The sequence below is a fragment of the Alnus glutinosa genome, chromosome 1, assembly GCF_958979055.1.
Source record: "Alnus glutinosa chromosome 1, dhAlnGlut1.1, whole genome shotgun sequence".
Taxonomy (NCBI): domain Eukaryota; kingdom Viridiplantae; phylum Streptophyta; class Magnoliopsida; order Fagales; family Betulaceae; genus Alnus; species Alnus glutinosa.
The window spans coordinates 34,762,625-34,779,823 of NC_084886.1; the positions used below are offsets into that span (position 1 = coordinate 34,762,625).

The following is a 17,199-nucleotide window of genomic DNA, read 5'->3' on the forward strand; positions in this document are numbered from 1 at the left end:
TCTATACGGTAATGGCAGAAAAGATGGGATTTATGCCCACTAATAATCACTTGACACATCAGCTAAAAGCAAAAAATTACAAAAAATTTAATATTCTGGTGAAGTAGACAATTCCTCTCACCATTCCAAAACAAAAAAAAAAAAAAAAAACCCACTGCACGTCCGCCCAACGTCCTCTTCCCCGGCTGCCTCTTTCCCGTCGCCGGACAACCGGTCCTCGGTCCTCCAGCCACAGCGATCCGGTCATAGAGATCCGGCGACCACCGGTGAGCCTCCAGATCCTCTTCCCCACGACCTCCCGACACCGTCGACAGAGATCCGGCCACAGATCCGAACTGAGCCTCCTCCTCTCCCGGAATCTCTCCCTTTCGCCGGCCGTTCTCCCCTCCCACCCCTCTGGTGGTTCAGATTTGGTCCATTAGCTACGAGGTCGAACGGTGATGTGGTCGGGGTCGGGGTCGAACTCGAGTCGGCCACGTGGTGGCGCGGCTTCCATGGGCTACGCCGGTTTGATTGTCTGGGTCTGGGTCTGGGTCGAGGGACGGTGGTTGGGGCTGGGTCTCTCATCTCTCTCCCTCGATCTCTTCATCTCGGGTCGGCCCCGTGGTGGCGCGGCTTCCATGGGTACGCCGGGTCGGTGGTTGGGGCTGGGTCGGGGTCGGGGGTTGGTGGTCGGTGGTTGGGGCTGGGTTTCCATCTCTCATCTCTCTCCCTCGATCTTCATTTCACTGCAAAGAGAGAAAAAAAATTGGGTGTTTTGTGTGTACGTAATTTTCTTGCTCCAAGCTTATGTGTCAATTTTTTATTGGTGGGCAAACAATGCTTACTTTCTGCCACAGCCGAATTGAAGTTATTCTCTATAATTTAACATATATAAAAACATATTCATTTTTAGTCCTTATATATATAAAAATATGAAAGCGCATGTACTTGAGATAAGTTGGCCCAATATGTTAACTTTTTGAATTTGTATAATGAAGTTCTTGTTCGGGCTAAGAAGGCCCATGGACCTAGTACTCATACCCGTTTAGGCTAGACAAATATATCCGACTTATTTGGGCAAAACCTTGGAATTCCAGTTCCTCCTAAAAGCACGAGGAAGGGTTTACGTACAGAGCTTGGAAGTACAATGGCGGTGGAAAAAGAGCTATACGTGAGCTCAAAGGCGGAGCTGAAGCGAAAGGAGAAGCAGCAGAAGAAGGCCAAGTCCGGAGGGTTCGAATCCTTAGGTCTCAGCCCCGATGTGTACAGGGGAATCAAGCGCAAGGGCTACCGAGTCCCCACCCCGATTCAGCGCAAGACCATGCCACTCATTCTCTCCGGCGCCGACGTCGTCGCCATGGCCCGCACCGGCTCCGGAAAGACCGCCGCCTTCCTCGTCCCCATGCTCGAGCGCCTCCGCCGCCACGCCCCACAGGCCGGCCCCAGGGCTCTTATCCTCTCTCCCACTCGCGACTTGGCGCTCCAGACCCTCAAGTTCGCCAAGGACCTCGGTCGCTTCACGGGTTAGTTTTTTTTCTTTTTTAGAATTTTGCGAACTGCCCATTTGTTTGGTTGCTTAGAAAAATATGATGGGGGAAGTTTGTTTTGTATTTTGTGTTTGATGCATTTTATTTTGTTCGCTTTTGTTGTGTTATCATTTGGGGTTTTCTAGTATGATTTCCTGGATCAACATTTATGAAGGAACTCGGCTGCTTCACTGGTCTTTTTTTTTTTTTTTTGGAGAATTTGAGACCTGCCCCTTAGTTTGGTTGCTTAGAAAAAATTTATTGGGAAAGAGTTAGGAGAATAGTTGGGATTTTGTTTTCTTCGGTTTTGGTATGTTGTAATTTGGGGTATTCTAGTTCCTTAAATGATTGTGAAAGTTTTTTTTTTTTTTTTTTTTTTTTTTTTTTTTTTTAATAAAAAAAATAGAAATTACATCACAGTAGTATATTATCTTTTTCTTGATACAATAGTTTCACTGCATTGCAGATCTAAATATTAGTTTACTAGTTGGTGGTGATAGCATGGAGAGTCAATTCGAAGAATTAGCACATAGTCCTGATATTATAATTGCAACACCCGGTAGGCTCATGCATCATTTATCTGAGGTTGATGACATGTCATTGCGCACGGTGGAATATGTTGTTTTTGACGAAGCGGATAGTCTTTTTGGCATGGGTTTTGCTGAGCAGTTGCATAAGATTCTAGTGCAGCTGAGTGAGAACCGTCAGACCTTGCTTTTCAGTGCCACGTTACCCAGTGCCCTTGCGGAGTTTGCCAAGGCAGGTCTGCGAGAACCTCAGCTTGTACGACTTGATTTGGATACTAGAATTAGCCCTGACCTCAAGGTTATCTTTTTCACTTTAAGGCATGAAGAAAAAAATGCGGCATTGCTGTATTTGATAAGGGAGCAAATTAGTTCTGATCAGCAGACGTTGATATTCGTTTCCACAAAACACCATGTGGAGTTCCTCAATATGTTGTTTAGAGAAGAGGGAATCGAGCCTTCTGTATGTTATGGTGCTATGGATCAAGATGCTCGCAAGATTCATGTGTCAAGGTTTAGGTCAAGAAAGACTATGGTGCTAATTGTGACGGATGTTGCTGCTAGGGGCATTGACATTCCATTGCTTGACAATGTCATCAATTGGGACTTTCCCCCAAAACCTAAAATTTTTGTACATAGAGTAGGACGAGCTGCAAGAGCAGGTCGGACTGGTACTGCATTTTCTTTTGTGACATCTGAGGATATGCCTTACCTTTTAGATCTTCATCTCTTTCTCTCAAAGCCCATTAGAGCTGCACCGAATGAAGAGGAGGTTTTGCAGGATATGGATGGAGTCATGTCCAAGATTGATCAAGCAGTTGCAAATGGAGAAACCGTCTATGGGCGTTTCCCCCAGACTGTTATCGATCTTGTTTCAGATAGAGTTAGGGAAACAATTGATTCTTCTGCCGAGCTGACTTCTTTGCAGAAAACCTGTACAAATGCATTTCGCTTGTATTTGAAGACAAAACCCTTACCTTCAAAGGAGTCCATTAGAAGATCCAAGGAATTACCCCGTGAAGGGTCGCACCCAATGTTCAGAAGTGTACTGGGAGGTGGAGAGTTAATGGCATTGGCATTTTCTGAACGGTTGAAAATGTTCAGGTCAGTGCTAGAATGTTTTCTTTCTTTCTTTTTGTTTTTTGTTTTTGTTTTTGTTTTTTTTTTTAATTTCATTTCTTTCTCTTTGAAATTGTAAAGTTGCAAATGATTAACCTCTAAAATGACTGAATTATGCTAGACCCAAGCAGACCATTCTTGAAGCTGAAGGAGAAGCTGCTAAATCAAAGCATCTGCAGGTAACTCCGCACTCTTATAATTTTGCAGAGGAATTTCATTCAATTCATTAGTTTGTGATCCTCATCTCCTTTATAAAACTTTCTTGCTTCATACTTGCTCTAAGTTTAAATTATAGTTTCCTTTCTATTGATGATCAAAATCTAGCCTCTTTGAATTTGTTGATGTTTGTATGTGTTGAATATTCTTGTGTGGTAAAAAGCTGGAATTCACTTGGTGACACTGTAGCATCTTTCTTATCTTTGAGGATGCCTTATATTCATTGTTATTTAGTTCCTATGTACTAGGGATGTGCTCCTCTACGCTTTTAATGAAATGCGTTTCTTATCAAAATTGTTATTTAGTTACCCAGTCACATTTATGCAGTCATATTGTGTCAACATCGAGTTAAAATTATAAATTTTAAAAGCATAAAGCACCTCTGTTTATAAATTTTAACTTGATGTTGACACAATAGGACTGCATAAATGTTCACCATTAAATTTCTCTTCTTTTCCTTTGATTGGCCAATAAACCAAAAGGGAAAGAGAGGAAAGAGGGACAAAAATAATTCAGAAATTTTGCTGTCAACCCACCAAATTTTTTCCTTGAAAATAGGCGAGAACAGAGGTGCTTTATGTATTGCTTGGACATAAAAAAAAGGACGTTTTATAGGGAAATTTAGAATGAACAAGTTGTAAAGGCTTAAAGGTTCAACAGTAGAAGCAAGCTTATTCTAAGAACCTTTTTCCCCCTTTGTTTCTTTGCTCTACTCTTTTTAGCCAAACCTTATTTTCATCTGACACTGATTCTCTGTTGATTTGCCCAGCGTACCTGCAATTCTATTCTGAGATAAACCGCTTCACCAAGTTTACAATGGAATGATATTTCCTAAAAATCTGTAATATTCATTAAGCTTGATTGACGTTGTCACTGTTTCCAGCCTACAAAGTGTGTGCTTGTCCGTCATTCTCATGTTCAACTAAACCCTTAATGCCTAAATAGCTCTGTTATTTCCCTGAAATAATAAAGAAAAAATGTTAAAGCTTTCCCCCCCCTGTTTTGGGCTGGGGTGGGGGTTTTAAACAGAATATAAAGCTTGATGCAAATTCAAGATTTGGAGGATATTATTTTGGTATGATCTAATTGCTTCTTCTATCCAATGTGTGCACCTTCCACATATCTTTTCTAGTATAAATACTCTACATAAAATTCCCTTTTATTATTTTGAGGTTATGATGTGATTGCAGGGTCCTTCTAGTCAATGGGTTGATGTAATGAAGAAAAAAAGAGCAATTCATGAAGAGATTATTAATTTAGTACATCAGCAACGTTCTAACAATCATGTGGAGAAGGTAAAGCTGTCAAAGAAGTATATTCTGCTTTTGAAGTCTCTTTAAGATGCAAATTAGGATGCAGCTCTACCATTTGATCGATTAACTTCCACGATATATTTCTTTTCAGACCATTATCCTTGATGCCAACATGCGTTTCTTGTGTTGTGCATATCATTTGCTCTTACTTTCCATGACTCTTCTTAGTCACTCACATGAAAAATGTTGATATGGATGAGTGCCTCAAGATACACATGATCATAAGTGTCGTACCAATAATGTATGGATCAAGTTGATTTTATCAATTAGATTGATAATTTTCAGCATGGTTACATTTTAGTAGGATATTTTGTTGGTCATGAATATATTACATTTTCCGCTTTATCTGAATAGGCTTGAATTCTACTGTGCAAGTCTTGCTAGAAAGTAAGCAGGAGAAAAAAAATTCAGGCCTGCTCCTATGGACCTTTATGGTAGGTAGCACTTAATTTATTGGAAACAACCAGAAACTTCTAAGATTTGTGGAGAATATAGAGGCTAATTAATTCTTTTTTGATAAGTAAAAGAAGTTCATTAAAAGTGTAAGGGGCGCAACCCAAGTACACATGAAGTATATAAAAGGAAACACCAAACAAATCAAGAATGAGATAAAAGAGTACAAAAATTTGCTCTCAAATATGGATTTAAGAAAAAAAATTTGTAGATATTAGATTATTCTCTTGCGTTTATCAAAGCATCGACCATTCATTTCTTGCCAAATGTACTACATAAAAAAGGAAGGGATTACTTTCCAAACAATATTGATTCAATCAACTAGCCTTTCTTTTTCAACAAATCATGACTTTAACCATCTGTCGAGGCATAACCAACACTACAGACATCTGAAATACCATATTCCACAAATCTCTCACGACATCACAATGAAGAAGAAGATCCAAGATTTCTCCTATCTTTTTACACATACAACACCAATCTATCACTATGTCGTGATGCTTGCAGAGATTATCAAAAGTGAGAATTTTCCCTAGGGATGCTGTCCAAGTGGAAAAAGCCAACCTCAAATGATACTTAAACCTACATATACTTTTGTCCAAGTGAAGGAGTTGACCTTGGGAAGAAGGACCTTGTAAAAGGATTTGACCTCAAAAGATCTTCTTTTCAAGGGCCTCCAACATAATATATAATCACCTCCCCGACCCACCCTAATGGAATACAAAACATTGAAGAAAGAGGGGAAAAAGTCCACCTCCCAATCATGCACCAACCCGATGAAGTTGATGTGCCAATAAACCACATCATTGTTAATAATCTTAAGGTCAGCCACTAGAGCATCCCTATTCCTTGCAAGTCAAAATAATTCCAGAAAAGATTCATTCAAAGGGCGATCTCGACACCACATGTCATGCCAAAATTTGGTACGAGAGCCATCAACCACCTCAACAGTAGCAAAACTAGAGAAGAAACTACACCCCCTCCTAATGTTTTTCCAAGGGCTCACCCTTCCACCTAGCAAACTCCCATACTTCTTATCCACTATGTGATGTCAAAAGGTTTCTCTCTCCATAACAAACCTCCATAACCACTTTCCCAAAAGAGCAAGATTGAAAGTAACTCCTGATCCCCAACCTTCCAAGTTGAGTAGGAGTACAAACGTTCTTCCAATTAACAAGATAGAATTTAGGCTCATTATCCAAATCACCCCACAAAAAATCCCTTCGCAATTTTTTTCTAACCGATTAACAACATCAATTGGGATAGAGAAGAGGGAAAGGAAATAGGTAGGAAGGTTTGAAAGCGTGTTCTTAATCAACGTTACTCGACCACCCTTAGACAAGTAAAGTCTTTTCCATCCAACTAATGTTCTCTCCATTTTCTCAATGATAATATCGCAAATAAATTTAGCCTTGAGCGGAGCAACCAACAGGAGGCCTAAATATTTCGTAGGTAAAGATGGGAGAGGGTCACCTTGTTTCAGATCTGAGAACTGTTGAAGAAATCACTGGGCGTACCATTAGTTAGAATAGAGAATCGAACTGTGGATATGCAGTGTGCAATCTACTTCACCATTTCTCCCCAAAGCGACATCTCCTTAACACAAAGCAAAAAGTCCTAGCTAACATGGCCATAAGGTTTCTCTAAGTCCAATTTACACAAAACTCCCGACTCACTTGATTTGAGACTGCTATTTAGGCCTTAATTAGCGATGACTGATGAGAACCGAGTCTAGGACCTGGCGACCTTTGATAAAAGCATTTTGAGTATGTGAAATGATGTTCTCTATTATGGTTTTCAATCCATTGGCCAAGACCTTTGCAATAATTTTGTAAATGCCACTCACCAAACTAACGAGACGAAAGTCTTTGACCTCAACAACCCCCACTTTCTTAGGAATAAGAGTGATGACAGTAGCGTTGAAACTTTGATCAAACTTACCTCACTAATGAAACTCAAGAAACACTTTCATGACCTCCATTTTGACAACATCCCTACAAGATTGGAAGAAATCCATAGGAAAACCATCTGGACCAGAGCCTTATCCTCATTCATGTCTTTCACCACCTCGAAATCTCGCTCCACCCAAACTACCTCCTCAATAATAGATTGAAACTAGAGACCATCCAAATCCAGACGCCAATGCTCATTCTCGCTGTAGAGCTGAGAGGAAAAATAAGTAAATGATCCTTAATATCAGCCGGATTAGAGGAGATATCGCCATTGATGTGTTAGCATTAGAAACCTAGTGGAAGAACTTTGTATTTTTATCCCCCACTCTTAACCATGATGTCCTTTACTTTTGCCTCCGACACACCTTCTCCAAAAGAGTAGCATTCTCCAACTCCACTGTAGCCACATACCTCCTCAATTTCTCCTCCCTAAAAGAGGTTTTTGCTCTTAAACCACATCTAGACTGTTTAGTTCATCAAGAAGCGCCCTTTTTATCTTTTCTACACTACCAAACTCCAATTCATTTCACTTTTTTAAGTCTGTTTTCAGAGCTTTTAAGAGCATTCCCAATGGTTTGTGTAAATTTCTATGCAAAATGGCTAACCAAAACTCCACTGTAGCCACATACCTCAATAATAAACAAAGGATGCGTTTGTATCATGTGGTGTGACACTGTACAAATGGGTGAAAAATGCAAAATGCATTTTGTTTGCATATTATGATGGATGGAGTGTTTTTTTTTTTTTTTTTTTTTTTTTCCTTTTTTTTTTTTGTGATTTGCTAAGCCGTTTTTGGCTAAAAGGTGGAAATGCATAATCCATTGGGAGCCGTTTTTGGCCAAATTAATCTTTAGTCTTTTGCGGGGCTAATTCTGATCATCTTCATTATCTACGTTTGTTACTTCTATCCTTTGAAGCTGTTTCAGGTTTAAAGATTAATTTGGCTAAGTCTGTTATGGTTCCTGTGGGTCATGTGGATAATATGGGTGATTTGGCTTGCATCTTGGGCTGTGGAGTTTCCTCTCTTCCTATAAAGTACCTTGGTCTTCCGTTCGGGGCTCCTTTTAAGGCTAAGTCCTGTTGGGATGAGGTAGTAGGTAAGATAGAGAGGCGGTTGGCTAGCTGGAAGCGGTTGTATCTGTCTAAGGGTGGTAGGGTTACTCTTATAAAGAGTACTCTCTCCAATCTTCCTACGTACTTCCTCTCCCTTTTCCCTATTCCCTCTAGTGTCGCTAGTCGTATAGAGAAGTTGCATCGAGATTTCTTGTGGGGTGGCATAGGCGAAGAATTCAAATATCACTTGGTTAGTTGGTCCAAGGTTTGTTCTCCTATCTCTGAAGGTGGTTTGGGCATCCGGAACTTGAGGATTTTCAATAAGGCGCTCTTAGGGAAGTGGTTGTGGCGTTATGCTTATGAGAGAGAGGCTTTGTGGAAATCTGTTGTGGATGCAAAGTATGGTTCTACTGGGGCTGGTTGGTGTTCCTTAGACCCCCCTGGGTCTCACAGAGTGGGGATTTGGAAGAATATTAGGAAGGGGTGGAGCTTGTTTTGTAGCTATACCAGACTTATCTTGGGAAATGGGTCCAGGATCCGTTTTTGGGATGATGTGTGGTGTGGGGAGATGTCCCTCAAGGAAGCTTTTCCAGTTTTATATGACATAGCTTGTGTCAAGGATGCTCTAGTGGTAGACCACTTGGTAGTGGTTAGCGGGTCCTATCAGTGGGACGTCAGATTTTTTCGAGCGGTCCACGACTGGGAGGTGGACGTCATGGCTTCCTTCTTCTCTTTACTGTACTCCTCCAGAGTTGTTCATGATGGGGGAGACCGGCTCTGGTGGTCTCTTTCTCACAAAGGGTCTTTTGATGTTAGTTCTTTCTATAAGGCTCTTGCTTGCAAAGATGCTATCTTTTTTCCCTGGAGAGGCATTTGGCGGACCAAGGCTCCTTTGAAAGTGACCTTCTTTGCTTGGACGGCAGTGCTAGGGAAAATCCTTACCTTGGACAATCTCAGAAGGAAAATGTTAGATTTAAAACACCAATACAACAACTGTACAACAATCCCTCACATGAGGGTGGGTCCCACATACTGGGGCTCACCCTTATGTGAGGGGTTGTTGTACAGTTGTTGTATTGGTGTTGTACAAGAATCAAATCCCATCTCAGAAAGAAGCGTGTCATTGTGATTGATAGATGTTGCATGTGCAAAATGAACGGGGAGACTGTAGATCACCTTCTTCTTCATTGCGAGGTTGCACGCGCTCTTTGGTATGCCATCCTTAGTCGCTTCAGTCTGTCTTGGGTGATGCCTCTTCGGGTGATAGACTTATTCGCCTGCTGGTGGACGGGTGGACGCTCTCGGAGTGCGGTTGTATGGAAAATGGTTCCTTGTTGCCTTATGTGGTGCTTGTGGAGGGAACGCAACGATAGACAGTTTGAGGACAAAGAAAGAACCATAGAGGAGCTCATTTCCTTTTTTCTTCATTCTTTGTACTCTTGGACGGCTGCGTATCTCGCACCTCTAGTGATCAGCTATAACGATTTCCTTGTATTGTTTTCTTCTTCTTCTTAATTGCCTGTATTGTATACCCCCTGTGTACTTGATTGCGCTTTGCGTTTTTTTAATAAAACCTCTCTTACTTATAAAAAAAAAATAAAATAAAATTGGGAGTACTCTAACTTGGCCAAAACAAAACTATGGTACTCTTGAAAGCAGTATGAGTTCCACCGGTGCCTCACCTTCTCAATAAAACTGTTCGTTTTCAAATTTAAAGTTAACTTCTGCCCCTCAGAAATTCACTGCAATCAAGAAGGATAGCAATGATCTAAAAAAAGTCTGGGCAACCTACTCTGAACAACATCTGGAAAGTGAGCCTTTCTACTTTGGAGTAATGAGAAACTTGTCAATTCTAGACCGCGTAGGGGAGTCTCAGTTGTTAGACCAAGTGAAGCTTCTACCCCGGAGAGGGATATCTATAAGACTGTTAAAAAATAAAGTATGAGAAATCTTCCATAGTGGGAGAGGAATTGAACCCCGATCTCTCACTCTGGAAGCCGGTAACTTTAGAATAACCCCCAATGCATCAAGAAATATCCCACCAAGTAATCAAACCTACCAGCTCCTCCCATAGTGACCTCCGGTCAACATCTCAATTAGGCCCATAGACACTGGCGAAAAGCACCCAAACTGGTCGATAAGAGGCTGATTAATAAAAAAATGATGGAATAATCTGATTCAAGGTTTCCTTTCAGTAATTATATGGTAGCTTTTGGTGTTTCTGATTTATGTCTTCTGGTATTTGCAGGAAATCAGTCCTGAGATCGTTTCTTCCAATGAGAAGGAGAAAAAAGGTTTTGTCCGTGTCCAGTATTCATTTAATCCGATTTAATTTTGCACTCTTTTTATCTATCTGTATGTCTATCTATCTACATACACACACCCATGTATATGTGTAAGTATATGTTTATAATGTCTTCATTTGCTTCATTTTATATTTATCTTAGTCACAAACCATCTTTTGTTCTTTTATTCTTTTCTTTGTCTAAATCACAGATGGTGTTTTCTGCCATAGAAGATCCTTATAAGTTTCTTGGGTTAGTTCTTCTGCCACAAAAAAATTGATTCCACTTCTAGGAACCCTGAATGTAGCTATAGGGATTAGGACACTTTCATTTTGGTCTAAATTACAGGCATTATGAATCCGGCAGAATTTGCTGAGGCAAAAGTTTCATGGGACTCCTCATGGAGAGTTATCTACCTTACAAGTCTTTGCATAGCCGCCCAGAAGCTTGTGATGATACTGTAGTGAAGGTCCTGCAGGAGATTTAGCTTGAATAAATCAGTTGAGTGTAGTTTTAGGGAAAGTTGGTTGAGTCTGCGGGTGGTGTCCAGCCTTTTCCCTCCTTTGGAGTGGACTCTGGTATGTTCCACAGTGGGGTTTGGGTCCAAGGGGCAAGAGGATAAGATTGTGGCTTTCCTCTCTGCCCTTGATGAGGAGCATATTCGGGAGGATAAACTTGTGGGTTGAGAGCTTTAGGGGCTTAGGGGTTTGGTTTGTTTTGTGGGATGTTGTTTGGGGCGGGTTGATGTTGAGGTGTTTGTTTCTCGTATACTTCGTGTGTACTAAGAGCCCCTTACGCTGTTAGTTATAAAATTTGCATTTACTTATCAAAAAAAAAGTTGAGTGTAAGTTTTTTGGCTTCAGAGACCTGAATGAAGTAGTTGACCCCTTTAGAATGTGCTTTCTATAGAAGTTTATAAAAATCGGAAATTGCTTTGGAAGGAGTCTTCTCCGCGTGGGACTTGATAAGTCAGTAGCTGAACTTCTTTGGTTTTTCTAACTTTGTTTTCCGTGTGGGAGCTGGCATTGAGTTTTTCCTTATATGTCAGTTGCATGTCGAATGTTTCTAACATGAAGGAGGTGCTACTGCTCAAGATAGTCTTTATGATAACAACATACAGAACTGAGAAACAAGGGCAACATTTTTGCACCAAAGTACGATATTTGTTTTGTTGGTTAACCTATCTATGAAAAATTTGTTTTCAGGTTGTTGAACTTATTATGACTCAGCTTAAATGACAATTTGTAAATAACATGCTGCAACAACTTTGGTCATAGTTGAAACGCAGGCCCAATTATCCCCGTATTTGGTTCAAGTGTTATGCAACTGTCATGATTTTACTGCCTGTTTTCTGACTTGCTTTATTTAGGTTTTGTAGTTCATAATGCTTGGTGGGAGATCAGAACCTTTAGGAATTAAGGATACAAATCCACTCATAAGAAATGTTATTTAATATCTGCACTTTTAGTTATCAAGTTTTTGGAATCTTGAATCATTAGCTAATAAAGTTTTTGGTTGTCTTTCATCTAAAAATGGATATGACAATTTCTATTTTCTCCGCCTGTCATTCAGCTTTGCTCTGTGACTCGGTCCATTTCTGTCATAATTTTAATTTGTAGAGCAAGATATGAAATGGGAGAATAGGAAGAAAGAATAGCAACCACCACCCAAAACAAAAAATGAAAAAAAGAAAAGAAAAGAAAAACACTTTCATTGTATTGTTTTTTAACGTGTTTATAGGAGTGACAGATCTTTGAGTAAACATTGTTTGCTTTTTTTGGACGCTTCCTTTTTTCTTTTTTCTTTTTTCTTTTTTTTTTAATGATTAATATTTTGATGTATTTTGTTTGATGTTATAAGCTTGCGGGCCTAAAAGAAAGGCAAAGGGCTTCAAAGATGAGGAGTACTATATAAGTTCGGTACAAACAAATCATGTATGTTATATAATTTATGTCTTCTAACGTTAGTTGTCTAGTAACTCGTAATATTGCTCATTTTGATTGCTAGTTACAATTTTGTGTTATATTGGCTGATAATGGGTTATAATGTAAGCCGTGAATTTGCTTTGAACATTGAGAAGCTGGCTGACCATTAGATTTTCCTCCTGCTGTCATTCTCAGCATATGGAAGCAGGACTTGCAGTAGGAGCTAACCAAGACTTTGGATCAAATAGGTAAATCTCATATATTATCTGGGCTCATTTTGGATTCCAATTTTTTTTTTTTAATCTATCCTTGTGATGAATCCAGAGTAAATCAAAGCTTAAATAGCCTGGTAGAAAATTGGAAACTGAATGTGGCCAGATTAAAGAATTATTAACATACATACATGCAGAACCTATTTTTATGTGTGGCATCATTATCTATTAGATTATATGAGGTTAGATATACAAAGTCCTGTATTTTCTGTCTTCAATTCTGCATGCATGTCTCTTTCCTCCAGTGTATGGGTAATATCGAGCTTTAAAACTTCACTTCTGATTATGAAATAATGTGGCATGATTATCTATTATTAGATTATGTGAGATTAGGTATACAAAGTCCTGTATTTTCTTACAGGTTGGGCGTCTATTGACATTATTCTTAAATTTAGATTGGAAACTGCTGTCTTGGATCTAGTTGGAGATGATGGTGCGAGCATGCAGAAACAGAAATCTCGTTATCATTGGGACAAGGTACTTTAATGCATTAAACGTTGATTAGTTATTGTTAATATATTATTTTTCTTCTTAACCATATAAATATTTTTGGTTTTTAATGGCAGAGGGGTAAAAAGTATGTCAAGCTAAACAACGGTGAACGTGTTACAGCTAGTGGAAAGGTTTTCTTTTTTCTCTTTTTGATCTATTGTCTTTTTTTGAACTCAATCATCAAAATATGGCATTTAGTGGAAATTCGTTATCTGATTTTTGTCCATATTAGCACTTGTTTTGTTTTCAGTTCATAATATTACACTCGCTAGTGGTATTGCACAGAAAATGTCTCCATTTTTTGGTTTGCGTAAGCATTAAATGGTTGTCATACCTTAGGCATAAATTTTATGTTTAACGCCTCTTCCCACTTTCCTTTCTAACTTGGAGTTATCTACGTTCCCACTTTTCTTTCTAACTTGGAGTTATCTAGTAATTCCTATTAGTGGAATGTAAACTTTATTAGAGCGGCTCAAGATGTCTTTGTTTTGTTCTTTAACTTGTTGTACTCTCTTAGATTGAGAAGGGGAAGGGAAGACAAGCTTCGGTGGGTGCCTTCCAAGAGAGGGATGTTTACCGTTAGATCTTTCTATAACGTTCTTGTATGTCATGTTAACACCCACTTCCCTTGGAAGTGTATTTGGCGAAGTAAGGTCCCTTTTGAGAGTGTTGTTCTTTGCTTGAATAACCACCGTAGGAAAGATTCTCACCATGGATAACATTAAAAAACGACATGTCAGTATGGTTGATTGGTGTTGTATGTGTAAGAGGAGTGGGGAGTCTTGATTACTTTCTACTCCACTGTGAGATTGCTAGTGCCTTATGGAATGCTATTTTCAGTTGTGTTGGATTAGCTTGGGTTATGTCTAAAAGAGTAGTAGATCTTCTTGCTTGTTGGAAACGGGTGTGCAGCAGTCATCAAGGTGCAGCAATGTGGAAGATGGCTTCGTCCTGTCTTTTGGGGTGTCTTTGGATGGAAAGAAATGAGAGAAGTTTTGAAGATCGCAAAAGGACGGTGGTGGAACTAAAGTCTCTTTTTTTCAAAACTCTTTTCCACTGGACAACTACTCTAGATCTTAATATGCTTATTTTTTTTTTGGATATTCTTAACATTTTTCCCTTTTTAGTTAGGTGTTTCTTTTGTATATATCATATATATTTGAGTTGTGCTTTTTGTGTTTTCAATGATATCTCGTTTACTTTTTATAAAACCAAAAACTTGTTGCCACATGTTACCATTGGGTTTATCTATCCTTTCCTTGTTCTTCTTGGACTAAGGGACTTGTCAACTCTCTAATGCATGTATAATAAAGTAATGTGGTGCGGTATTATTCACAGCATCCATGTAGGCCAATGGTCACATCTTTCAAGAAAGCGATTATAACTGGGTTTCCAGAATGCGGGGGTGGGGAAACTTGTCATGTTTAGAAACTCTATGTCTGTAAGAAAATGGAAGTTGCCTTTGTGGCTATTCAATGACTGGCTTCCCCATTGATGGTAGAAGGATTGTCATTTCTTAATAGAACTTTGGCAGACACAGAATTTGTGAGTTTAGCATATAACTGACCCTGTGCGGGTTAACTTTAGGGCTATATTATTGAGTAATGTGCTTTGATTTCTCTTCCACTGCTTTTTTTACACAAGCTTTTATTTTACCCGTTGGCATAAATTAGAAATTCAAATTGTGTAATATTTTCATGTCATATCTTTAGCAATGACCACAACATAAACAAGATTTTTTCCTTCTAACAAATAACATCTATCTATTGATATTCCCTCTAATGGCATACAAGTAAAAATATCTTGGTTGATGAATGCCTTGTAGTGCATCTTGACATATGCAATTATTGCGTAGTTATTTAGTACCTCTATTTGTTTGTCTGTGTACTAATGGTGTACCATGTGTTTTATAAATAAATCATTCTATTATATTCAAAACTAGTGAAATTTCTTATTCTCGTGCCTGAGGGAATGGATGTTTTCTGTTTATACCTGTTGTGTAGATAAAGACAGAGAGTGGTGCAAAAGTAAAAGGTAAGAAAACTGGGATATATGAGAAGTGGAAACAACGGTCGCATAATAGAATATCTCTTAAAGGAACCAGTAGTGAAGGGAATGCTGAGGAATCCCCAAGCATGCCAGGTAACTCAATGAATTGGAAGAGCTCCTGTTGCTCGCTTTATTTCATTGTTTTTCTTGAACTTGATTGAATGTTGTTCTTTTGAGTTGTGTCCAATGTTCAGTAATGTGTAGTTAATAATTGCTTCATATTGTGTCTGCTCATAACCTTCTGTGCTTGGCTTTTTATCCCTTTTCATATATTTTTTAACTTCTCGTAAAAAAGAAAAAGAAAGAAAAAGGTCGCTTTGTATGGCTCCCATCGTTTCCATTTGATGATGTCAATGCATTTGTTTACTTCTCTTGATCACCCCTCCCACCTTCAATATGCGGGCCCTCCTTTTGTGCTTCTAAGCGTCATCTTATGGATCTTATGGATCTTTTGCTGTCTTTTTGAAGGTCTGGTTTTTAATCATTACATACAAAAGTTAGTCATCCTTTTGTACTAATGGCCTAAAACAAAGTATAGGGAAATGACTAAGGAGATATGCATTATTATCCTTCCTTTCTATTCTATTGGTCTGTGTTTCTCTATAGACTCGTGTCCCCCCCATCCCTTCCTTCGAGGCATAACCCCCCAAAAGCCGGATGAAAAGGGCCTACTTTTTTGTTTAAATATTTCTATTGGGAAAAGAGCTTTGCTATGCCGGTGCTGTTGTTAAGGCACCAAGCAGCAAGTAGTAGAATTTTAACCATTTTGTGGCAATAAAATTGACTTGGTTTGACCAATCAACAAGAGGGGAAAGAAGTGTTCAGTATGCTGCTTCCTGATAAATTCCCAAATGGTGGTTGTTTTTGATAACCGGGCTAACCTGATAAATTCCCAAAGATTAGTTGTCCCTCTGTCCAATTGCAAAATATGATTCAATGTGGCTACTATACGATCCTAAACTTGTTAAACTTGCTTCTATTTCAGGAGATCGTAGATTGCAAGGAAACAATAGAAAGTTTAGAGGGAGCAAGAAGCAGCATTCTGTGCCTAATGCTCATGTACGTTCAGAAATTAAAGATCTAGAACAAGTTCGGAAGGAGAGACAGAAGAAGGCAAACAAAATCTCCAACTTGAAGGGCAAACCTAGCAAGGGCAAAAAATTTAACAGAAATGGAAAAAGAGGAAAGGCAAAGTAAGTATGGAGTCGCCAAACATGATTGTTTTGTCTTGTGTGGAAGATGATTTTTATGGCAGATAGCAGAGCCAGGAAAGGGGCCCTGAAAATTTTTGACCGCCAATTATGTTTATTTTGTATCCAATGGTGCTTAACCATCTACGACGCTTTTAGTAGAATTTGAAAAAAATGCATATTATTCAAGTGCACATTTATGCTTTTCCCCAGCCTCTTAAGTGGGTGGAAATGGAATGGGATCCTCTGCATTTTACTAAGGATACTATTCATTTTAAATGAAAAATCATGATTTAAAGTTGATGCATCTAATGGTATATATGAAGTTAATGTTGCTATGTCTTTTAAAAAATTAAATAATGTGAAATAATGTTCTCCATTAGATGCATCAATTTTAAATCCTGACCATAAAATGAATAATATTCCTTTAATTTGAAATGAAGAGGATACTATTCATGTGGAAATGGATTGGAATATTGATCCCGCTTTCCATGCCTAGTAGCTTCGGTTAAAGACTATCTTAAAAATTGGGTGTCGACTTTGTGAAATGCATATGTGTGTGTATATATATATATATAAAATTTAATTACGAGTATTATTAAAAAGCGCAATTCGGTACACACGTAATGTAAAAGTAATACCTAATTAAAAAAGAGATCTAAAAAGGCTCGAAAGTTATAAATATTAAAATTAAAGATAGTAGCCCAATGGTATGGTGTTTTAATGAAGAAAGCCTTTAATTTGATTGGTGGCTGTTCATGATTTTTGAAATTTAAATTATTTCTTTTCTTTTATAGATACTATATAAGGCAGGACGGTATTATTTTTCATATTGCATCAAAATGAAA

General features: G+C 38.7%; 1 protein-coding gene across 1 annotated transcript; it reads left to right on the top strand.

The window, feature by feature from the left end:
• The first annotated feature begins 1,068 nt into the window (after positions 1 to 1,068).
• Positions 1,069 to 16,563, top strand: LOC133879206 (putative DEAD-box ATP-dependent RNA helicase 29). Its single transcript, XM_062317741.1, has 11 exons — positions 1,069 to 1,505; positions 1,975 to 3,136; positions 3,273 to 3,330; positions 4,558 to 4,662; positions 10,387 to 10,432; positions 12,284 to 12,357; positions 12,544 to 12,596; positions 13,016 to 13,097; positions 13,187 to 13,243; positions 15,116 to 15,254; positions 16,147 to 16,563. The coding sequence occupies exons 1-11, from the start codon at positions 1,130 to 1,132 to the stop codon at positions 16,356 to 16,358; spliced, it is 2,364 nt and encodes a 787-aa protein (XP_062173725.1). The 5' UTR covers positions 1,069 to 1,129; the 3' UTR covers positions 16,359 to 16,563.
• The last annotated feature ends 636 nt before the right edge of the window (positions 16,564 to 17,199 follow it).

Excerpts from the sequence above, each read along its gene's own strand:
- LOC133879206 (XM_062317741.1), top strand. The coding sequence starts at position 1,130 with ATGGCGGTGGAAAAAGAGCTATACGTGAGCTCAAAGGCGGAGCTGAAG. Across the intron at positions 1,506-1,974 it reads GGACCTCGGTCGCTTCACGG|ATCTAAATATTAGTTTACTA; the intron begins GTTAGTTTTTTT and ends ACTGCATTGCAG. Across the intron at positions 13,098-13,186 it reads CTCGTTATCATTGGGACAAG|AGGGGTAAAAAGTATGTCAA; the intron begins GTACTTTAATGC and ends TTTTAATGGCAG.